Source organism: Pseudorca crassidens, chromosome 7 (genome assembly GCF_039906515.1).
Source record: "Pseudorca crassidens isolate mPseCra1 chromosome 7, mPseCra1.hap1, whole genome shotgun sequence".
NCBI lineage: Eukaryota > Metazoa > Chordata > Mammalia > Artiodactyla > Delphinidae > Pseudorca > Pseudorca crassidens.
In genome coordinates this window covers 22,812,756-22,837,937 of record NC_090302.1, presented here as the reverse complement: position 1 = coordinate 22,837,937, position 25,182 = coordinate 22,812,756, and the positions used below count along the sequence as shown (strand labels likewise).

At 37.1% G+C, this 25,182-nt stretch overlaps 1 protein-coding gene across 3 annotated transcripts in view; it reads left to right on the top strand.

Annotated features, from left to right (window-relative positions):
* Positions 1-25,182, top strand: part of MUSK (muscle associated receptor tyrosine kinase) — a 95,032-nt gene that overhangs the window by 5,499 nt on the left and 64,351 nt on the right. For all 3 annotated transcript variants that reach the window (XM_067743685.1, XM_067743687.1, XM_067743686.1), the window contains exons 2-5: positions 5,903-6,029; positions 17,737-17,888; positions 22,448-22,575; positions 23,906-24,047. In XM_067743685.1, the coding sequence (XP_067599786.1) occupies positions 5,903-6,029; positions 17,737-17,888; positions 22,448-22,575; positions 23,906-24,047 (549 nt within the window). The remainder of the gene's footprint in view (positions 1-5,902; positions 6,030-17,736; positions 17,889-22,447; positions 22,576-23,905; positions 24,048-25,182) is intronic.

Below are 25,182 nucleotides of genomic sequence, written 5' to 3'. Positions count from 1 at the left end.
TGCTAATATATGTTGAACATTTGCCTCTCTGAGGAAAAAAAGGCCCTGGTATGTTACATTTGCTGACTGCTGTATAAGTGCTCCAGTCACAGCCAATTTCCAGGTACCAATAAACACTGAGTTGGGAGGAGATGTATAGTAGCACACCTACAATTTCTACAGACATTAGATGTAAATAACCACAAGAACATAGATAATAGTAAAATATAGAAAAATAATTAGAAAGTGATAAATGTTGAGTATTATTACTTTGTTTTTAACACAATTTATCTAATCAAATTTATATAATTTAGTTTCTAATAATGGCTCTATTCCATTATCTTGTTAAATTTCTGAGAAATTAACACATGACTCTTGCAAGCCAGTACAAGCCAGCTCCAGTAGACCACAGCTAGAAGACAAAGCTGTGTGCCTAACTCTTCTTCCACTTTCACACAATTAGTACAATTTAGTACAATTAATCTATTTTTGTGCAGTGAAATTCATCTATATGCCTTTCCATTTGGGGATTATTTCCTTGGGATAGACTCCTAGAAGTATTATTGGTAATTTGCAGGTAATACAGCAACCAGGAGAACAACTGAATAGTTCAGGTTTCTGTCTCTAAATTATAGGAATCAAATAACACAGAGTGTTCCATACGGACCAAGGACAATGTTAAATGCATTATGTATATTCACTTACTTAATCCTCATGACAAGCCTATGCGGTGGTTTTATTATCTCCGTCTACAGCTGAAGATGCCAAGGCAACCAGTTAAGTGAGTGGGAAGTAAGTGACGGACAGGGATTTGAATTCAAGTCCTGTGCTAGAACCTCTTACCGTCTAGTTCCTCAACAGGCTTTCTTTTTAAACAATGAAAGCATTCAATACTATCAGTTAACCATCATTACTTGCATCCCATGACCTTACTATAATATTTTTTGTTTTTTAATCTCTCAATATCTATGTGATTATGCAATTGATTGCTTATTTCATTCATTAGTTGTTTAGAAAAATCTGCTTTCTTTCTTAAGAGACTGACTTTCTCAAACTGTGTTATCCATTACAAATTTGCTTCCACTGCATTGGAAAATTAACATTTCTGTGGCCTTCTGATTTATGTCCTATAATTTTTATTACAAAGATAATATAATTTTATATATTTTATATATTTTATATAAAATATTTTATATTAATTTTATATTAATTTTAATATTTTATATTTTTATATAAAACATAACTTTATAATATAAAATTATAATTTTAATATTTTATATAAAATATTTTATATTAATTTTAATATTTTATATTAATTTTATATATTTTAAAATATTATATAGTATTTTCCTGTAATACTTTGCTGTAAGGTGTGGCAAAACAAAATACAAAATTACACACAATGCTCACAACTAGGAGGTAAATGATTATAACATTTTGCTACTCATTCATTTTTCCACTCTTGTGTGTGTGTGTGTGTAATCTTCTTTAAAAATTTAGTAGCCTATTCCTTCATTGTAATATCTTCTGGTAATATTAATTTTAGTCTGGGCTTTGTTTGAGTCTATATTTTTAAATAATTAAGCTTCATGATTGTTGTATCTTCCCGATGGATTGCTCCTTTTATCATTAAGTAGTATTTCTCTTCATTCTTTAAAGGCTTACTTATCACCCCATATTCCATTTTTTCTTATATTAGTACTACATTATTGCTTTATCACTTTGTTTTGTTTACTTCGTATATATTTTCCATTCTCTTTATATCCAATGTTTCTGTTTTAATTTATTTAGGCATGTCTTTTGTGTTTTTTAATCCTGTATGATAGTGTCTGCCTTTCCATAGATCAGTTTATACCATGGGTGTTTACTGTGATTTCTGATATATTTGGCCATGTTTCTTCCACATTAATTTGTGTCTTCTGTTAACTATACCTTTTCTTGGCTTATTTATCCTTTTCTGCTTCTTCATCATTTTTTTTTAATTGATACAGTTCTAGTCTCTTTTTTCTTCTGCTACTCTGGAAGTTTGGGGTTTTAATCTATTATTTTAGTGGTAAGCATTAATGAAATTTTAACAATATGTCTCTAACCATATATTTTCTCCCCGTGTTTAGAGTTATTCAGTGTTTCTGTCATCTTCCTGCTTATGGTAAAGAACTTAGAATGTTTTAACAATCTGCTGAACTTCTTCCCTAAACTTTCTTCTTATAATTGTTTGTCTAGAATTCTAGTTCCACTCTTTTTTTAAACACAAAAATTATTGAGTTTAAAAAATATATATTCCACAGTGTCGAAAATTGCAATTATTTTTTACCACCATCTATGCTAACTACAGTTTCTCATCACTGGCCCCTTTCTTTGGGGTACAAGTTATTTCTTATGGAGTTTATATACTTTCAGTAACTGTTTCAGAGAAGGTCTCAGTGGTAAATACTCTCAGCATTTGTCTGTGTATTTACTTTGTCTTCATTTAAAAAAAAAAAATGATTATCTAAGCTGGCTATAGAATTCCAGACTAACAGTTATTTTTTTCTCAGCCTTTTAAAAATACTGGTCCATTGCCTTTTGGTATCAACTGTTGCCAAGTAATATCAGGTTAGCCTAATTGGCATTCTTCTTAAGGTGACTGATGTTTTCTTTCTAGTAAGGTTTAAGATTTTCTTGATCTTAAATTTTCTACAGTTTTAATCCAGTGTATCTAAGGATAAATTTATTTTTCTTTATCTGGTTTGATGCTTAGTGGAAACTTTCAATGTGAATATTTCTGCTTTGTTTTTCACTTTTGAAAAATGATCAGTGATTTATCCCTTTACATATTACTTCTGTGACATTTCTTCTATTTTATTTTTTTTGGAACTTCCGTTAGAAGTTTATTAGTGCCTGTCTGTTTTTATGTCTCTTAACTATTCTTTAATACTTTTAATTTCTTTATTTCTTTGTACAGCATTCTGTATATATTAATGGTCATTTTAGTGCAAAGTTGGGAAAAGGGGGGCCTTGCTGCCTAGATATAAAAGATGTCATTTCACCTAAAAATTCTGCCCTCTTCTTTCACCTACTTCCTCTCAACCTTTTAAAAAATTTATGCCTTTTATAAAGGCCTCAGTAATAGAGTTTGGTTCATTTAAACAATACATTAGTCAGTGTGCTAGCCCTCCAGATAGAGAGAGGTCTGAGACATGGTCCCTGACCCAAAGCTTAAGGTTTTTATAACTGAGTGTGGGACAAAGACATAAATCATTCTAATAGCATCTGTGTGGCAAGTGCTATGAGTGACATATATAGGATGACCCAAGGTTAAAGAAAAGGGCATTTGGTTCTATCTAGGATGTCAGGGAGATTGGGAGGAGATGATGCTTAAACTGGACCTTAAGAAAAGAATAACACTTACGAAAGAGATATGGGCTAAGTGGACACTCCCAACCACCATTTCCCTTACTCTCAGCCAATGAGTTTGCCTCTGAGTTTACTGAAAAAAATAAGTTTCATTTAGACACTGTATGCATTTTTTTAAATTTTTTTTTTTTGCGGTACACGGGCCTTTCACTGTTGTGACCTCTCCCGTTGCGGAGCACAGGCTCGGGACGCGCAGGCTCAGTGGCCATGGCTCACGGGCCTAGCCGCTCTGCGGCATGTGGGATCTTCCCGGACCAGGGCACGAACCCGTGTCCCCTGCATCGGCAGGCGGACTCTCAACCACTGTGCCACCAGGGAAGCCCTGGATGCATTTTTAAATGGCCAATGTGCCAGTTTTTTCTTGCTTTATGGGGCTGTCACCCCCTACCCTGCATCTAAAATATTGCTCACACTACTTACTTGGCTTTCCCAGGCACCTTGCATTTTAACTAAAATGACCATATAATTTACTGTCCAAACTCAGGTATTTTTGGAGTATGGGGGTACTATTAATAATTATGCCAGGATAGCAGGCATAACTGATTATTATAGCTGATCATTTTATGTATCTATCCTACCTTATCAACTATATTGTGGACTCTTACCAGGCAGAGATGTGCTTTACACATCTTTTTGCTTCTAGTCAACCCAGTGCCTGCTCCATGAAAAATCGTAAATAAATCTTTGATAAATAATAACAAAGCAGTGATGATAATTATTTTAAATCAGATTATACAATGGGGTAGATTTTCAGACTCACCCAAATACAGGGGCCGGCACTCTCTCACACCATCAAACCCTTGAGGTGACCAGGACCTCACCCCTTTGTTTTGGTGGGATTCACAGATTTGTAAATTGAAGTGGGGTGCATCCCTTTACCAACACATTCTCATCCTTCTTAACTTCTCTTTCCTCCCCAATTCTTCTAAGCCAGGTGACCCTCATTTCATGGAGGTGGGAGGAGAGAGGGACCATGTTTATGGCCTCTCTTCCTTTTGTCTTTCTTTTTGTAACACACACACACACACACACACACACACACACACACCCCAAGCAAAAACAAACAAACAAAACCCCCAGCTTTATTGAGATATACTTCACATACCAGTCTCTTTGGGTAAAATATACGGTTCACAGAGCTGTGCATTCATCATCATAATCGATTTTAGAACATTCTTATTACACCTATTTGAAATCCTGCATTCCTTAGCCATAGATTACTCCCTAAGCCCTCCATCCTCTTCCCAATTCCTAGACAATCACTCATGTATTTTCTGTCTCTACAGATAATGACTATTCTGGATATTTTATATAAATGAAATTGTACAGTATGTCATTCTTGTGACTGGCTTCTTTCACTTAGTTTATTGTTTCCAAGTTTCACCCATGTTGTAGCATGTATCAATACTTTGTTTCTTCTTATTGTCAAATAATATTTTGTTGAATGGATATACCACATTTTGTTTATCCATTAATCTGTTGGCAGACACTTGGGTTGCTCCACCTTTTGGCTACTATGAGTAATGTTGCTTTGAACGTGGATGGACAAATATCTGAGTCTCTGCTTTCAGTTCTTTTGGGCATATATCCAGAAGTAGAATTGCTGGATCATATATTAATTCTATGCTTATCTGAGGAAGCACCATCCTGTTTTCCACAGTGGCTGTGCCATTTTACATTCCCACCAACAATGCACAAAGGTTCTAATTTTTCCACATCCTTGCCGGTATTTGTTGTTATATTTCTTTTTTATTATAACCATTCCAGTGTGTGTAAACTAGTATCTTACTGAGGTTTTGGTTCGCATTTCCTTAATAGCTAATGATGTTGAGCATCTTTTTACATGCTTGTTGTCCATCCGTATACATTCTTTGGAGACAGGTCAGTTCAGATCCTTTGCTCATTTGTTGTTTGGGTTGTCTTTTTATTATTGAGTCTTTTTCTAATCTACTCATAATTCAGATGTGAATTCTTTATAAATCTGATGAACCTTGACCTTCAAAGCCTCTCATTTACAGGAGCCCCCTTCTAAGACCTCTGGTGGTTTCTAGCAATGTGTTCATATAAACATACGTTTTAACAAAATTTGGGAAAAATTGTTTTTAAACAGGAATTGTTAAGATTGCTTTCTCTTTTCACTTTGACTTCCCTTCAGTGACACTTCCCTTCAAGTTGATTGGTGTTAGGGAGGCAACAGACATTTTGTATTAATAATTTTATATATTTTTTCGTAAAAAGAACACCTAAATTATATAACTTTGAACTTCACACAACCTGGATCTGCCTCTACCCATATATAATAAATCTAAGTCCGACTCTCCTGAGAGCCTTCTCTTTTGATTCTCAAATGCCTACTTTAGAAGTAGCAACAAAATCCTCTGCACAAAATTTTTCCCTCCTTTTGGCAAATTTCTACTATGGGGAAATGTCATTCTCATTCAGGTATGTGGTGGCCTCTGACTACTTACAGAAGAGTTAGTAAGCAGTACTGTAGAATGCTCTCATTTGATTTCTCCTCTCCTTTCAGCCCCTGTCATCACCACTCCTCTTGAAACAGTGGATGCCTTAGTTGAAGAAGTGGCTACTTTCATGTGTGCAGTGGAATCCTATCCTCAGCCTGAAATTTCCTGGACCAGAAATAAAATTCTCATTAAGTAAGTATTCTGCCTTTTTCCAGCAAGAATGCCCAAGGCTGCCTTGAGATTCATCTTTGTCATAACTGTAATCACAACTCTGGCAGTACTAAAGTTCACCTTCTAGAATACGTAAAATGCAAATTTCCTCATTTTATAAATGTAAGATCTGAACTTCAGTGAGGTTGAGAGAATTGCCCAACATAAAGTGATTTAACTGATATGGGGAAGTCAGGGTTATTTCATGGATCCCAGGTTAGGACCTAGAAGAAGTTTCACAGTAATTAGGAAACACCATGATATCCTAATTCTGGGGGTACATGTTCTGAGACACTCTGGGGAGTTAATAGGGACCAGCCTCATTTCCTGTACTTCTAATATCCCAATCAAGTGATGCATGTGGTCTAGGAATCTGACCTCTAGGTGACCATGACTTTTTCTTTTGAAAGTCAGAAAGGACTCCTGATGTATATAGTGAGGTAGCCTCTCAAACAGATAAAATTTCTACTTGGCACATAAAGGTTAGGCTATCCTTTCCCCATTACAATAGCTATCTGATCAAAAATACTCTAAAAATCTGTAACAAATGTAACCACTGGCTTTCTAGCAGGCCACATAGCTTGCCTTAGGACTAGAGCATTTAACTCCTCCACAAACTGGAACTTGAACACATCCATGAACTTGGATGGGGAAAAATTACATCTTTGTTTTCACTAAGCTCCAATTGAAATTTATCATTTCCTTCTACTATATATGTTGTAATGTGGAAAACTACCCTGGGCTGCAGAAGCCTTCAAGTACTCTACCAGGCAAGCTATCCCAGAAGTCCTGGAATAGGAAAGCTCACAGACCAAATTAAGATGCCTGAAATACAGTTTATTAAATAAATTTAAAATACATAGATAGAGAAAGGAATGGAAACTACCAGAGGGTTTCTATAGGTGTGCGCTCTGTTCACGATGTTTCTGTTTGGCTGAAGGCTTCCCTAAGCCGTGTGGCTGACAGGGTCTTGGTGCTCTGGCCTTTTGTGCTGAGTTCAGGACACTGGACCACCAGAGACCTCCAGACCCCATGTAATATCAATTGGTGAGAGGTCTCCCAGAGATCTCTGTCTCAATGCTAAGACCCAGCTCCACTCAACGGCCAGCAAGCTCCAGTCTGGATGCCCCATGCCAAACAACTAGCAAGACAGGAACACAAGCACACCCATTAGCAGAGAGGCTGCCTAAAATCACACTAAGTTAACGACACCCCAAAACTCACCACTGGATGCAGCCCTGCCCAACAGAAAGACAAGATCGAGCCCCATCCGTCAGAACACAGGCACCAGTCCCCTCCACCAGGAAGCCTACACAAGTCACTGAACCAACCTTACCGACTGGGGGCAGACACCAAAAGCAACGGGAGCTACGAAACTGCAGCCTGTGAAAAGGAAACCCCAAACACAGTAAGTTAAGCAAAATGAGAAGACAGAGAAATATGCAGCATATGAAGGAGCAAGGTAGAAACCCACCAGACCAAACAAACAAAGAGGAAATAGGCAGTCTGCCTGAAAAAGAATTCAGAGTAATGATAGTAAAGATGATCCAAAATCTTGGAAATAGAACGGAGAAAATACAAGAAACGTTTAACAAGGAACTAGAAGTACTAAAGAGCAAACAAACACTGATGAACAACAAAATAAATGAAATTAAAAATTCTCTAGAAGGAATCAATAGCAGAATAACTGAGGCAGAAGAACGGATAAGTGACCTGGAAGATAAAATAGTGGAAATAACGACTGCAGAGCAAAATAAAGAAAAAATGAATAAAAAGAACTGAGGACAGTCTCAGAGACCTCTGGGACAACATTAGATGCTCCAACATTCAAATGATAGGGTCCCAGAAGAAGAAGAGAAAAAGAAAGGGTCTGAGAAAATATTTTAAGAGATTATAGTTGAAAACTTCCCTAACATGGGAAAGGAAATAGTCAATCAAGTCCAGGAAGCACAGAGAGTCCCATACAGGGTAAATCCAAGGAGAAACATGCCAAGACACATATTAATCAAACTATCAAAAATTAAATACAAAGAAAAAATATTAAAAGCAGCAAGGGAAAAGCAACAAATAACATAAAGGGAATATGCATAACATTAACAGCTGACCTTACAGCAGAAACTGCAAGCCAGAAGAGAGTGGCAGGACGTATTTAAAGTGATGACAGGGAAAAACCTACAACCAAGATTACTCTACACAGCAAGGACCTCATTCAGATTTGATGGAGAAATTAAAACCTTTACAGACAAGTAAAATCTAAGAGAATTCAGCACCAGCAAACCAGCTTTACAGCACATGCTAAAGGAACTTCTCTAGGCAGGAAACACCAGAGAAGGAAAAGGCCTAGAAAAACAAACCCAAAACAGCTAAGAAAATGGTAATAGGAACATATACATCGATAATTACCTTAAATATAAATGGATTAAATGCTCCAACCAAAAGACAAAGACTGGCTGAATGGATACAGAAACAAGACCCATTATGTGCTATCTACAAGAAACCCACTTCATACCTAGGGGCACATACAAACTGAAAGTGAGGGGATGGAAAAAGATATTCCATGCAAATGCCAATCAAAAGAAAGCTGGAGTAGCAATTCTCATATCAGACAATATAGACTTTAAAACAAAGACTTTTACAAGAGAAAAGAAGGACACTACAGAATGATCAAGGCATCAATCCAAGAAGAAGATATAACAATGGTAAATATTTATGCACCCAACATAGGAGCACCTCAATACATAAGGCTAATGCTAACAGCCATAAAAGGGGAAATCAACAGTAACACAATCATAGTAGGGGACTTTAACACCCGACTTTCACCAATGGACAGATCATCCAAAATGAAAATGAATAAGGAAACACAAGCTTTAAATGACACATTAAATAAGAGGGACTTAATTGATTTTTATAGGACATTCCATCCAAAAACAACGGAAAAGACTTTCTTCTCAAGTGCTCATGGAACATTCTCCAGGATAGACCATATCTTGGGTCACAAATCAAGCCTTGGTAAATTTAAGAAAATTGAAATTGTATCAAGTATCTTTTCTGACCACAATGCTATGAGACTAGATATCATTCACAGGAAAAAAACTGTAAAAAATACCAACACATGGAGGCTAAACAATACACTACTTAATAACGAAGTGATAACTGAAGAAATCAAAGAGGAAATCAAAAAATACCTAGAAACAGATGACAATGAAAACATGACAATTCAAAACCTATGGGATGCAGCAAAAGCAGTTCTAAGCAGGAATTTTATAGCAATACAATCCTACCTCAAGAAACTAGAAACATATCAAATAAACAACCTCACCTTACACCTAAAGCAATTAGAGAAAGAAGAACAAAAAATCCCCAAAGTTAACAGGAGGAAAGAAATCATAAAGATAAGATCAGAAATAAATGAAAAAGAAATGAAGGAAACAACAGCAAAGATCAATAAAACTAAAAGCTGGTTCTTTGAAAAGAAAAACAAAATTGATAAACCACTAGCCAGATTCATCAAGAAAAAAAAGGGAGAAGACTCAAATCAACACAATTAGAAATGAAAAAGGAGAAGTAACAACTGACACTGCAGAAATACAAAGGATCATGAGAGATTACTACAAGCAACTATATGCCAATAAAATGGAAAACCTAGAAGAAATGGACAAATTCTTAGCAAAGCACAACCTTCCAGTACTGAACCAGGAAGAAACAGAAAATATAAACAGACCAATCACAAGCACTGAAATTGAAACTGTGATTACAAATCTTCCAACACACAAAAGCCCAGGACCAGATGGCTTCAGAGGCGAATTCTATCAAACATTTAGAGAAGAGATAACACCTATTCTTCTCAAACTATTCCAAAATATAGCAGAGGGAGGAACACTCCCAAACTCATTCTAAGAGGCCACCCTCACCCTAATACCAAAACCAGACAAAGATGTCACATAAAAAGAAAACTACAGGCCAATATCACTGATGAACATAGATGCAAAAAATCCTCAACAAAATACTAGCAAACAGAATCCAACAGCACATTAAAAGGATCATACACCATGATCAAGTGGGGTTTATCCCAGGAATGCAAGGATTCTTCAATATACGCAAATCAAGCAATGTGATACACCATATTAACAAACTGAAGGATAAAAACCATATGATCATCTCAATAGATGCAGAAGAAGCTTTTGACAAAACTCAACACACATTTATGATAAAAAACCCTCCAGAACGTAGGCATAGAGGGAACTTACCTCAACCTAATAAAGGCCATATATGACAAGCCCACAGCCAACATTGTTCTCAGTGGTGAAAAACTGAAACCATTTCCTCTAAGATCAGGAACAAGACAAGGTTGCCCACTCTCACCACTGTTATTCAACACAGTTTTGGAAGTTTTAGCCACAGCAATCAGAAGAAAAAGAAATAAAAGGAATCCACATCAGAAAAGAAGTAGAGCTGTCACTGTTTACAGATGACATGATACTATACAGAGAGAATCCTAAAGATGCTACCAGAAAATTACTAGAGCTAATCAATGAATTTAGTAAAGTAGCAGGATACAAAATTAATGCACAGAAATCCCTTGCATTCCTATACACTAATGATGAAAATATGAAAGAGAATAAACCTACCTAAGGAGACAAAATACCTGTATGCAGAAAACTATAAAACACTGATGAAAGAAATTAAAGATGATACAAACAGATGGAGAGATATACCATGTTCTTGGATTGGAGGAATCAGCATTGTGAAAATGACTACGCTACCCAAAGCAATCTACAGATCCAATGCAATCTCTGTCAAACTACCAATGGCATTTTTCACAGAACTAGAACAAAAACTTTCACAATTTGTATGGAAACAAAAAAGACCCCAAATAGCCAAAGCAATCTTGAGAAAGAAAAATGGAGCTGGAGGAATCAGGCTCCCTGACTTCAGACTATACTACAGAGCTACAGTAATCAAGACAGTACGGTACTGGCACAAAAACAGAAATATAGATCAATGGAACAGGATAGAAAGCCCAGAGATAAACCCATGCACATATGGTCACCTTATCTTTGATAAAGGAGGCAAGAATATACAGTGGAGAAAAGACAGCCTCTTCAATAAGGGGTGCTGGGAAAACTAGCTACATGTAAAAGAATGAAATTAGAACACTCCCTAACACCATGCACAAAAATAAACTCCAAATGGATTGAAGACCTAAATGTAAGGCCAGACACTATCAAACTCTTAGAGGAAAACATAGGAAGAACACTCTTTGACATAAATCACAGCAAGAACATTTTTACCCACCTCCTTGAGAAATGGAAATAAAAACAAAAATAAACAAATGGGACCTAATAAACTTAAAAGCTTTTGCACAGCAAAGGAAACCATAAACAAGATGAAAAGACAACCTTCAGAATGGTAGAAAATATTTGCAAATGAAGTAACTGACAAAGGATTAATCTCCAAAATATACAAGTAGCTCATGCAATTCAGTATCAATAAAACAAACAACCCAATCCAAAAATGGGCAGAAGACCTAAATAGACATTTCTCCAAAGAAGATATACAGATTTCCAACAAACACATGAAAGGATGCTCAACATCACTAATCATTAGAGAAATGCAAACCAAAACTACAGTGAGGGGCTTCCCTGGTGGCACAGTGGTTGAGAGTCCGCCTGCCGATGCAGGGGACACGGGTTCGTGCCCCAGTCCGGGAAGATCTCACATGCCTCAGAGCGGCTAGGCCCGTGAGCCATGGCCGCTGAGCCTGCGCGTCCAGAGCCTGTGCTCCGCAACGGGAGAGGCCACAACAGTGAGAGGCCCGCGTACCGCAAATAAAAAACTACAGTGAGGTATCACCTCACACTAGTCAGAATGGCCATCATCAAAAAATCTACAAACAATAAATGCTGGGGAAGGTGTGGAGAACAGGCAACCCTCTTGCACTGTTGGTGGGAATGTAAATTGATACAGACACTATGGAGAACAGTATGGAGGTTCCTTATAAAACTAAAAATAGAACTACCATATGACCCAGCAATCCCACTTCTGGGTATATACCCTGAGAAAACCATAATTCAAAAAGAGTCATGTACCACAATGTTCATTGCAGCACTATTTACAATAGCCAGGACATGGAAGCAACCTAGGTGTCCATCGACAGATGAATGGATAAAGAAGATGTGGCACATATATACAATGGAATATTACTCAGCCATAAAAAGAAATGAAATTGAGTTATTTGTAGTGAGGTGGATGGACATAGCATCTCTCATACAGAGTGAAGTAAGTCAGAAAGAGGAAAACAAATACCATATGCTAACATATATATATGGAATCTAAAAAAAAAAAAGAAAAATGGTTTTTATGAACCTAAGGAAAGGACAGGAATAAAGACACAGATGTAGAGAATGGACATGAGGACATGGGGAGGGGGAAGGGTAAGCTGGGACAAAGTGAGAGAGTAGTATTGACCTATATACACCACCAAATGTTAAATAGGTAGCTAGTGGGAAGCAACTGCATCACACGGGGAGATCAGCTCGCTGCTTTGTGACCACCTAGAGGGGTGGGATAGGGAGGGTGGGAGGGAGATGCAAGAGGGAGGGGATATGGGGATATATGTATACATATAGCTGATTCACTTTGTTATACAGCAGAAACTAACAAAACATTGGAAAGCAATTTTACTCCAATAACGATGTTAATAAAATACATAGATAGAAACAAGGGGAAAGAAATAGGGCAAGTTAATATACTTAGGAATCTTGGTTTACTTAATGTTTATGTGTCCAGTCTCTCTTCCCTGTGCCTCAGATGTCCCCACTGTGGTGTTCTTACAAGAAACAGAGTTGAGGTAGGGCAAGTTAATATACTTAGGAATCTTGGTTTACTTAAAGTTTATGTGTCCAGTCTCTCTTCCCTGTGCCTCAGATGTCCCCACTGTGGTGTTCTTACAAGAAACAGAGTTGAGGTTGAGCAAGGGCCCACAGGTGGAGGGTTCCTGAAGCCAATGATATATATTTGCCCTGTTGGAGGGACGCAGGGATAAGTATACCTGGCCGGAGCTTGTCAGTTAGCCTGCTCAACAGCCATGGATTTTAACTGTGTTTCCTGGATACAGCTCATGGGACCATAATGGGGCCATAGTGTATATCACCAGTGGGTGGTTGTTTTCAAGGTGACAAAGTTGTCAGTCTAGAGGTGGCAGAATTATGAACTTGTCTTTCCATCTCTTCCTACCATAAATAATGCTCTTCTTTGTTCCATCATATTTTTAATTTATTCCATCTATGTTTAGTAGGTGGCAATTTTATTTACTACCTATATTCAACACAATTTATCAATTCTGCCTATATTTCATAAGTCAGTAGCTTACTTTTTATCTCTACTTACAAGTCATTTTACCAATATCTCATAAGTTATTAGCCTTACAATTTATATGCTTAACACTTTTTATGAGTTTTATCCATCTTATGTCTTTGTCTTCTATAATAAAATTGACTATTCCTAAACAATACAGGAAAACCTCATTTAATATACATCATGAATAACAGTGGTAATAAAGTACCTGTGACACTATTACAGTAGAAGTTATAAATAGTTTTATATTACAACATGATGTAATATATTACTGTTGCTTAGATACTGGGATATTATTTATATTCTTCTCTACTTTGAAATTATAATAGGTGTTAGATAGCAGTCAGTATTCAAAAGTCAATATTCAAAGACTACTCTCCCCATCATCATCTTTTAACTTGTCCAAGAAGGAAGTTTGTTGCCTACATTGTCAAATAACTTTGAAAACTATTGCCCTATAATCCTCTCATGTGTTTATCTCCCAATATTGTAAGTAGATGAAGAAATGGACAACCAATGAGTTTTTTTCAAATCATGCAAAGAAAATCAACATTATAAGTCTGGTTCAGGAAACCATAAATATTCTAACTTGGCTTAAAATACTATGAATAAAATTACTTTTAATAAATTTAAATCTTCCCTTTATTGTATGGCAAAAATATGTTACAAATAAATAAGAAATAAACGGAGCAACAGGTTCAGATAGTTGTTAGTCAAAGGATATGTGAAATAGGAAGAAATTATGTTTTGAAAATACAATTGAGTGCTTCTTGAGGAATAATGAATAACTTTACACAGGAGATACTCGACAAGCATTACCTCAGCCAGGTGATAAAGGTCAATATCAATAGTGAGAAATTATATTGATAGTAGTACCCTTGTTATGATGTGACGAAATGGCACTCTACCTGTGGTCTTCCTCCCCAAAGCTATAAACCCAATTTAATCATGATAAAAGCATATGACAAATTCCAATAGAGGAGCATCCTACAAAATATTTGACCAGTACTCTTCAAAACTGTCAAGTCATCCAAAGCAAGGAAAGTCATAGAAAATGTCAAAGCTAGAAGGAGCCTAAGGAAATGAGACAAATAAATTAAATGTAGTAGCCTGGAAGAGAATATGCAACAGAAAAAGACATTAGGTAAAAACAAAACAAATCTGAATAAACTATGACTTTAGTTAATAATGTATCAATGGTGATTCATTACCTGTAACAAATGTACCATACTTACCTAAGATGTGGGAAACTGGATGTAGGGGGTATATGTGAATTCTCTGTACTACCTTTCCAATTTTTCTATAAATCTAAAACAGTTCTGAAAAATTTCTCTTTGACATAAATCATAGCAATATGTTTTTGAATCTGTCTCCTAAGGCAAAAGAAATAAAAGCAAAAATAAACAAAAAGGACCTAATTAAACTTGAAAGCTTTTGCACAGCAAGGGAAAACACCAACAAAACAAAAAGACAAGCTACAGAATGGGAGAAAATATTTGCGAATGATATGACCAGTAAGGGGTTAATATCCAAAATATATAAACAGCTCATACAACTCAGTGTCAAAAAAAAAACCAAACAACCCAATCAGAAAATGGGCAAAAGGCCTGAATAGACATCCTTCCAAAGAAGACATACAGATGGCCAACAGGCACACAAAAAGATGCTCCACATCACTAATTATTAGAAAAAACAACAATAAGATATCACCTCTCACCAGTCAGCTATCATAAGTCTACAAATAACAAATGTTGGAGAGGGTGTGCAGAAAATGAAACCCTTGTACACTACTGATGGGAATGTAAGTGGTGTGGCCTCTATGTAAAACAGTATGGAGGCTCCTCAGAAAGCTAAAAATAAAGTATTATATGATCCAGCAATTCCACTCTGGGGTATATATCCAGAAAAAATGACAACACTAATTTGAAAAGATATATGCACCCCAAATTCATAGCAGTAGTATTTACAATAGCCAAGACATGGAAGCAACCCATGTGTCTGTAACAGATGAATGGGTAAAGAAGATGTGGTATATATTTAGAATGGAATCTTAGCCATAAAAAAGAATGAAATTCTGCCATTTGCAGCAACATGTATGGACTTCGAGAATATTATGCTTAGTGAAATAAGTCAGATGGGGAACAACGAATACTGTATGATACCACCTACATATGAAATCTAAAAAGTAATACAAACGAATGTATATGCAAAACAGAAACAGATTCACATAGAAAACAAACTAGTGGTTACCAAAGGGGAGAGGGATGGGGGAGAGGGATGGGGAGGGGCAAATTAGGTATATGGGATTAAGAGATACATACTATTATGTAGAAAATAGATGAGCAGCAAGGATATATTGTATAGCACAGGGAATCATAGCCATTATCTTGTAATAACTTAATGGAGTATAATCTGTAAAAATACTGACTCACTATGCTATGTACACCTGAAACTAATATAATATTGTAAACCAAGTATACTTCAATAAAAAAGAACAATTTATATTTTGAAAATTATAAATACTTGTGTCCCTCACAATCTAAAAGCAATTTATGTACTTGAATTAAGCAGCAGTGATACCACAGATTATAAATCTTGGAAGTTTATATTTCACAGAGTGGCTGGACTCTTAGTCCACAAGCACATCTGTAAGATATTCCAATATTCATATTTTCCATGAAAACTTGTACAAAGCAAAAACTACATGAGAGTGAATATCATGGCTATCCTCAGTTATCTGATGTGATTTAATGAACTACCTAGTGATTATATTATCCTTAGTCACATTAGACCAAAAATTACTCCATCCCTTTTTTCCTCTTTAAGATCAGTGTGTGATGGGAGCCACCCATTGAATTAGAAAAATCAAAATTCCATTCCCTTTACAGTTTTTGTTTTCATGTCGTGTTAGTTTTTCCCATTTCTACCGTAACAAATTACCGCACATTTCATGGCTTGAAACAACACAAATTTACTATCTCCCAGTTTCGGAGTTCAGAAGTCTGAAATAGGGCTCTTTGGGCGAAAATCCAGGTGTTGGCGGGGCTGCATGCTTTCTGGAGGCTCCAGAGGAAAGTCTGATTTCTTGCCTTCCCTAGCTTCTCGGAGCTGCCTGCACTTCTTGGCCCCTTCCTGCATTTTCAAAGCCAGCAGCTGTGTCACTCCATACTCTGCCTCCACCGTCACAGCTCATCCTCTGATCCTCCTGCTTCCCTCTTCCATCTTTTAAGGACCCTAATGATTACATTGGGTCCCTCTGGATAATCCAGGATACTCTATTTTAAGATCCCTGACATCTGCAAAATCCCTTTTGCCCTGTAAGGTAACATATTCACAGGTTCTGGGGATTCAGACATGGATCTTTGCTGGGGGTGGGGTGCTTTACTCTGCCTAATATACGGATTTAGCGTAAAGGATATTTGGTCATAAAACTCACTTTTAGGTTGACGCTTCCTCTCAAATTTCTTCCTTTTGTCCTAATTTCCTTCTCAACATTCACACTGCATGTCATTTAGTGAGATAATATATGTAAAACCTGTATTTATACAGTTTGAACCTTTTTTGCTTCCTTATGTGTCCCAAGGAACTAGCACTGTACCTGGCACTTGTTAGGCACTCAACAAACATTTGATTAATGAATGAACAAATAGTTAAGTGGTAGTTACTTCTATAAATATTTAACTCTTTCTTTTTTTTTTTCCATTTTTTAAAATTGATGTATAGTTGATTTACAATGTATTAGTTTCAGGTGTACAGCAAAGAGATTCGGTTCATATATACATACACACACACATACACACACATGCTCTTTTTCAGATTCTTTTCCCTTATAGGTTATTACAAGATATTGAATATATTTCCCTGTGCTATACAGCAGGTCCTTGCTGTTTATCTGTTTTATATACAGTAGTGAGTATCTGTTTATCCCTTTCTGCTAGTTGCACTTATGTGTGTGTGTGTGTGTGTGTGTGTGTGTTTTCATTATCTAGCTGCTACTTCCCAGTAAATATGGGGCAGAACTCATATCTTGGGTAATGATATATACTTTCCTAAATAAATAACTTTATGTTTGGTCTCATCAACAGACATCACCTTTTGAAGTTATTTTTGAAGGACTCAACACTGCTCTGATTATTGGAGCCTAGGAAAGATTAGAATATAATGTTAGCTTTCAATTCCCAAATAAGCTTATTCTGTTATTCAGAACTCAATCGAATTTCCTCTTACCTTTAGTCTACTTCCTCCATTGGTAAGCCATCTGTGTGATCATTTAATCATAGCCAAAACATCACAGATGGGGCCCTAACCTGCCATAATCCTCTGCGACCCACAGGCTCTTTGACACCCGGTACAGCATTCGGGAGAACGGTCAGCTCTTCACCATCCTGAGCGTGGAAGACAGTGATGACGGCATTTACTGCTGCATAGCCAACAATGGCGTGGGAGGAGCTGCCGAGAGCTGTGGAGCTCTGCAAGTGAAGATGAGTGAGTAGGAAAGAGAATCATCCATTGATTTCAAAGCTGACTTGGTACATTTTGAAGCAGGCAGTAAATAGAGCCTCCCGCATACCTGTATGTTCAGGCAGCCAGACAAGTTCAAGTTCAAATCACAACCTTGAGACAGTCCCACACCTCTTATTCCTGCCATCAACCACCATCCTACAGGCAAGCCTCATTGTTCTCTACCGTCTCCCATTTTCATGCCTTTATATGTCTCTTTATTTGCGCCACCCTGACATCTTTCACCAGGAGCTTCCCTTTAGAATCTTTACCCCATACCTTCAAAGCAGTTTCATGACAACCAAACACCCTTTTAATCTAAAACCTCTTTGCAGACACTTCTCCTACCCTTTTGCCTTGTTTCAAACTTGATTATCTTGAGCGACTTTTCAAACTTGAGTGACTTTTCTGCTTAAAGGGAGGCTATTTCTTCCCCACTTCATGTCAACAAGGCTAGCATGTACTGATGTTTCATTGTGGCTTTTAAGCCATTATATTTTGTATTCCTGTGCAAAACCTTTCCTCTGATGAGGGCTTTTGCCATTTTCACATTCTCTCTAACTCTATTCATCAAGTCAGCTACTCACTTCTAGGTCCTCTCCCATATTTCTCAAAGATTTTGATTCCAGATTTATTAAATTTCTATCCATTCCTACTCCTGCCATTATCCTAAGCGATTTCAACAGCCATGACTCAGAGCCGCTGTCCACTTCATCCTATAGCTCCTTGACCTTCACAAGTCCAGTGATGTTTGCCTTAACTCTTTATCAGTCTACCCAATCTATGACCTTGTCACCCCCAGGAAATGGACTGTATTTCAAATCTTAAACCCCAGTAGGTCACATCCTGAACATGGACATTTCTATTTCCATCTCTGTCCGATGAGGAAACTAGTTTCCCACACTCATGATTTGCCTCCAAACTGAAGGCACAAACTCCATCTGTCTCCTTCTCAGCTAAGAACAGAGTCTGGCTCTCTCACACCCTTCCTCCCATTCCATACGATCGCAATCATGGTCATGTTCTCCTGCCCTTAACTCCATTGGGGGGGGTCTCTGTTCCATCGACCCCCAATGGGCACTTCATTCAATTCTCTCTTCACTTTGTTCTCTGTCCTACCTAGTGTGGCATCATCTCGCAGCCCTTACCAGCATCCTCAAATCTCATGACCCCCTGTGCTATAGCACCTGCTGCTTGCAAACTCTCAACCTTGTAATGAAGTAACCTTTATTTTCTCCTCTCTGATGTCACAGTACTGATGAGAAAAATCCCAGAAACATGCATATTGGCACCATACAAAGCACGGTGGAATCCAGTTCCACCCGGAACGTTTATTATGAGGTTTTGTTGTTGACTTTATCACTATTTCTTACATCTTTTATCTTTCGGTTTTATTGTTATTGTTTTGCTGGAGGAAGTGGTTTGCTGCTTCTTTTCAGTGTGAGCACGTGAGATGCATTTTCTGAATGTTTGTGTGGCTGAAAGTCTTTATTTTGTACTCCAATTGTTTCTCCTCATATTTCCTACATATCTATCTTGATATTCTGCTTTCTAGGAGATTTATTTGGCTTTTCCTTCTATATCATGGATTTGGTCTTCAGTATGACCATTCTGCTATTCTGACCTTATATTCTGTACTTTGATCTTAAAAACCCGTATTTTTAATTTCTAGGTATTATTTTTTCCCTGACTGCTCCTTTTCTTCATAGCCAACTTTATGTGTATGATGCAACATTCACTCATCTAAGGATACTATTAATGCACTTTTTTAAAGCATTTTCTTCTTTCACCTGCCTTATTGCTGTTTTCTTCAGGCTAAGTTTTGATTTTATTTTGATTCTCTTTCTTCATGTTCATGGTTGTTCTCACATGTCTGTTAATCTTTTATGTTTGGTCACACCTATAAATGCTGTCCGAGATTAACTATAATAGGTATGTAGTGGGGCTAGTGGGACATCATGGGGAAGCTGATCTGGGGGTTCTGAGGGTAAAGAGGTTGGGATGTACCCACAAGCAGGCTTTCTTTCAGCATGTGGGGCAGTAAGAACACCAAGTAAGGAAGTTGGGATGTTCTCTTTTGCTGAAGAATGAAGGTGTGATTCCAAAGAGTACATTTAAGTACTTCACTACTTTGTGGTACTACTTTTCCTTTGAATACTGCTTATATTTTTCTGACACTAAATGTTCTTGATTTTGGTTCTATCCTAAATCCTCTTTTTTTCTTCTCTCCTCTTCTTTTCTCCACTCTCTCCTTAGGAAAGCTTACCCATTCAGGTGGCTATACACTGGTGTGGCCGTCCCAACTGTTAAAATTTTGGAATGCTTCCACACTGCTTGCTAAAGAGCTGTTTCCTGAGACCCTCGAGGTCCCCACCCCCATGGCTACTCCAACTACCCTCAGACCTCCTTCGGGAGTTCCCTCCCCCAGATTCCTTATGGTCCAACAACTAAGGGTTCAGTCTTGGCGTAGCAGGACACTTCCAGCATCCCACTTCAGCAAGATGACCAGTTCTGATTAGTCAGTGCTCATGGCTCCCCCTGAATCATGCTCCCTTAGGGTGGGGAATCCATGACTCCACATCAATACTCAGTTCATTCCTAGTTTTCTTAATGTTCAATTGCCCGCAAAGGTTCTCCTGAGCTCTCACCAACAGATGACAAGGACATCTATTTCATTGAGAAGACAGGAGTTATTTGCTTTAAGCAAAGGTTTTCTGCCTAAGACATTATCTGCGACTCAGGTTTGCCATAGGGATCAGTTCAGGGAGCCCAATGGAAGGAATGAATAATACTCTCTTTGACTATATCACAGGTGTATCAACTCCTAAGCTAAGCTTTTGCCAATAGCTGTATGACAACTCAGCTCACAGTTGAGGCACCTAGTCATTGTCTAAGCATAGGTATTCACTGTCATTGATGAGAATGAGCATTGTATGCTTTAGATCGCAGACAAAGTGACAACGTTGATAGTTTTCTATAACATGTTTAAAGCCTATCTTGTATCTTTGCCACACTGCAGGGTCATACCACCTCTAAATGGCAATAAATAGCTAGATTAAAAATCAATAGACAGGGCTTCCCTGGTGGCGCAGTGGTTGAGAGTCCGCCTGCCGATGCGGGGGACACGGGTTCGTGCCCCGGTCCGGGAAGATCCCACGTGCCGCTGAGCGGCTGGGCCCGTGAGCCATGGCCGCTGAGCCTGCGTGTCCGGAGCCTGTGCTCCGCAATGAGAGAGGCCGCAGTGGTGAGAGGCCCGCATACCGCAAAAAAAAAAAAAAAAAAATCAATAAACCATGCAGTCTTTGCAAATATCACTTATAACCACCACCAAACCATGTCCCTCCAACACACACACACACACACACACACACACACACACACACACAATTGAAGTAGAAGGGCAAAAATCCTTATTTCCTGCTCTTCTATGTCAAAGTAACAAATTGATTATGGCACATGACCTGAAAAAAATAAAATGCATCTATTTCTCAGTAGTCTCTCCTGCAAAGATAGTCTTCTGCTTTGTAACTGTAACATAAGATTCCTTAGGAAATAAATGTAGTTTTCATTATTTTATGAGTGTTTCAAATAGTAAAATCACTGGCATCCTGAACTTGTCAGTACTTCTATGCAATAGATTTAATAACGTCTTCCTCTGAAAGCTCCATGTTGGAGAATAAAAATTAACTGACATAAACTATTTCTTCTGAACAAATGAATTTAGGAGTGTTTCACAGAACAGTATACACAAGTTGGCTTTGCAGAGTGGAGTTACTCTGAATTATATTACAGAATTTCTCTGATTACAAGTATAGTAACATTTGATTTATTTTCTAGAGGATAAATGTATCTAATTTTTAATCATCAAACTTAATAGTCAAATTAAGATGGAAACCAAAGGGAAAGTAGACATAACTCAGAATTATACAAATAAAACTTATATCAAAACTTTACTTTCATATGTTTTCATGTCTGTTGCTATGAATTACGTGATGTTGAATTGTTATCAGTTTATTTTTATTTATTTATTTATTTTTTTTTTTTGCGATACGCGGGCCTCTCACCGTTGTGGCCTCTCCTGCTGCGGAGCAGAGGCTCCGGACACGCAGGCTCAGCGGCCATGGCTCACGGGCCCAGCCGCTCCGCGGCATGTGGGATTCTCCTGGACCGGGGCATGAACCCGTGTCCCCTGCATCAGCAGGCGGACTCTCAACCACTGCGCCACCAGGGAAGCCCTTATCAGTTTATTTTAATCAACTTTTTATTAACTATTTTAAAAGTGCAGAATACTATGATAATTATAAACTCCTAACATGTTTTATGAACTGATTTTTCAAATAAGATAAAACAGAGATAACCTAAATTTTCAAAAATGATTTCTGTTTGATAGCCACTAAAAACATGTCTTAGCATTTGGTGAATTCTGTATTATAATAAGCCTAAGAATATTTTTAATGTATATTTATAATTAAACATAAACTTAGAAACTCTAAGTTTAATAAAGCCATATTGCTTTTTAATTTTTAACCTTCATTTCCCTTTAGAACCTAAAATAACTCGTCCTCCCATAAACATAAAAATAATAGAAGGATTAAAGGCAGTTCTACCATGTACTACAATGGGCAATCCCAAACCATCAGTGTCGTGGATCAAGGGGGACAGTGCTCTCAGGGTAAGTGATTGTTATGTTAAAACATGTATATACAACACATTGTCAAATACAACAATCCTTTGCAAGCTCAGTCGCACACTTATAAACTTAGTATAAACTTTTTTCCATGTACAACATTTAACCAAACTTTAATATTTCTGTTCCCATATATGCAAATTGTAAGGCATTCCAGTTGGGGCTGAGTAGGGGAAAAAAGAGATAGGAACCAGTAGTGTTAAGGATGATAAAGGAGGCAAAGCAGAGCAAAGCTACAGTCTTTTTTGTTGGTTGGTATTTGAATCATTTATTTTTCAACATTGAATCTTTGAGACTCATGAGATTTAAAAAATGGAACTAAGCTCCAAGCTTTAGACCTGACAAATCGTTTCTGGGAGGAGAGAGAGAAATAAGGTTTGGAAGAAAAGGAATGAGAACATTCTGGATTGAAGTTAGAGCATCAAGACTGGTGAACAAACCACCTTGACAACAACCTCAATCACATACAGTAGTCAAACTTGAAATGCAGTATTCACACGCTTATTTTGTACTGCTTTGTATCTTATACCTACATTTATTGATAAATTACTATACTGCATCACCATCGTCTCTTTCCATCCTTGTATAACCTACCAACTGTGAACTCAGTGAGGTCAAAGACATTATGTTTTTCGTATTACTGTACTCAGAGTATTCCATGGGGAATACATAGGTGTTGATATATGTCAATTAATTGAAATAAAACATAATATCAATTAGCTTTGTTTTATTTAAAATAAAACAAATAATTTTCATTTTTTATGGTAATCTATATAATTCTCTGGCTTTCCTTTTGTTATATTTTCTACAATAAAAGCAGGGGGTGGCTCTATATGAATTTAGAGTCCCCAGAGAGAAGATAGATGTAACATTTTAACTATAAAGACCAATTTTTGTATTATCTGTAGAATTTTCGAACTTTTCAAAGGATATATATTCCCCTAAGGATACCATATAGGCAGTAAGCATGGCTGTTAAAAGCAATGCTTTTAATCAAACAGACCTGGATGTGACATTTTTAGATATCAAAGAAACTCCTAAAATAAGGCTTGTTGATGTAGGACATCCAATAAGCCTTGGGGTCCTCATATAATGAAAGAAAATAAAAATAACTATATCTTATGGCATTGTTATTAAAATTAATTTTGGTAATCTTATACTATCTCATTTATTATTGTGTTACCCATAATAAATGCCAAATAAATGTTAAAATAATATTTTTGATACAAGTGATAGTGATGACTAGATGAAATATAGCAAATGTGTCCTTGACAGACCTATGGCCATTTTTAATTCATGTCCCTGTCCCTGGCAGGAAAACTCCCGCACTGCAGTTCTTGAATCCGGAAGTTTAAGGATTCATAATGTGCAAAAGGAAGATGCAGGACATTATCGATGTGTGGCAAAAAACAGCCTCGGGACGGCATATTCCAAGTTGGCGAAGCTGGAAGTTGAGGGTAAGGAGCTGCGTTCCTTCCCATTACAGGGCTAGCTGAGGGCCTCACGCTCTACTGTGAAGCATTTCAGCTTGCAAAACAGAGAGGCAGTAGGTAGTTCATTTCCCTCATTTATTCCAGATATTAGACCGTTAGGTCAACACTCAAACATTTGAAACGAGAAAAAAAATGTTCCTTTGTATAACAGGTCATATTCCATCTATAGCCCGTCAATTAACCAAAACTGACTAAAGTCACTATAATACTAAAACAATAGGATATCATTTTAGAACATCTTCTTGGCTTGGACAATTCTCCCTTGTTTATAAATTTGAAGATATTCATTTTATCTTTTTTCAGCATAAAAGACGTGTCTTAAAAATGTATCAAAAAGAAAAGAAAAAAAGTAACTTCTTTCCAATTGTATTGTCACAAAGGGTTGAGAAAAATATAATACTGGCTCAAAATGTATAACCCCAAACGGTCCTACTTCTATGAGTTACATTGTCAAAATATTTTCCGTTTTTTAAAGTGTTCCTTTAAGTCAATTAATCCAACAACTGGTTGTGAAATATCTTCACTGAGAAATCAGAATCCAGGTCGAGCTAGGGATTCTATCCATTTGGTCCTCAGCTCCTTCTTGACCTAAAATTATAACATATTTTGCTTAAAAATAGAAACTACCAGCATGCCTATACGAGGTGAGTAAACTGAGTACAAAACTCTTCCCAGCTCCTCCTGTTACAGGCCTTAGAATTAACCTCTCTGGCTCTCAGTTTTCTTATCTGCAGAGTGGGGTTTGTTGTGGGTATTCAATGAGATAAATTACTGGTAGTATTTAGCAGAGTGTCTGACGCTTTGTAAAACTCAGTAAATGTTGACTATAGGAGTTATCACTTCCTTTTCTGTTATCTGATTGATAAAGTGATTATCACACACTGGCACAAATTATAGTTCAGCTGGGGAAGACTTCACAGCTTCCCCATAGCTTACTTTGATGTCACCCTTCTCTTAGGCCAAAATCGAGCCTTTCCTACATTTCTTCCTTCTCAATCATACAGTTTTCTATTAGCTTCTTTAAGATTATCTTTATTTCCTAGCTAGACCTTCTTCTCACAGCTTTGATGATCTCATTTCAATTAACTGTTCATGGAAA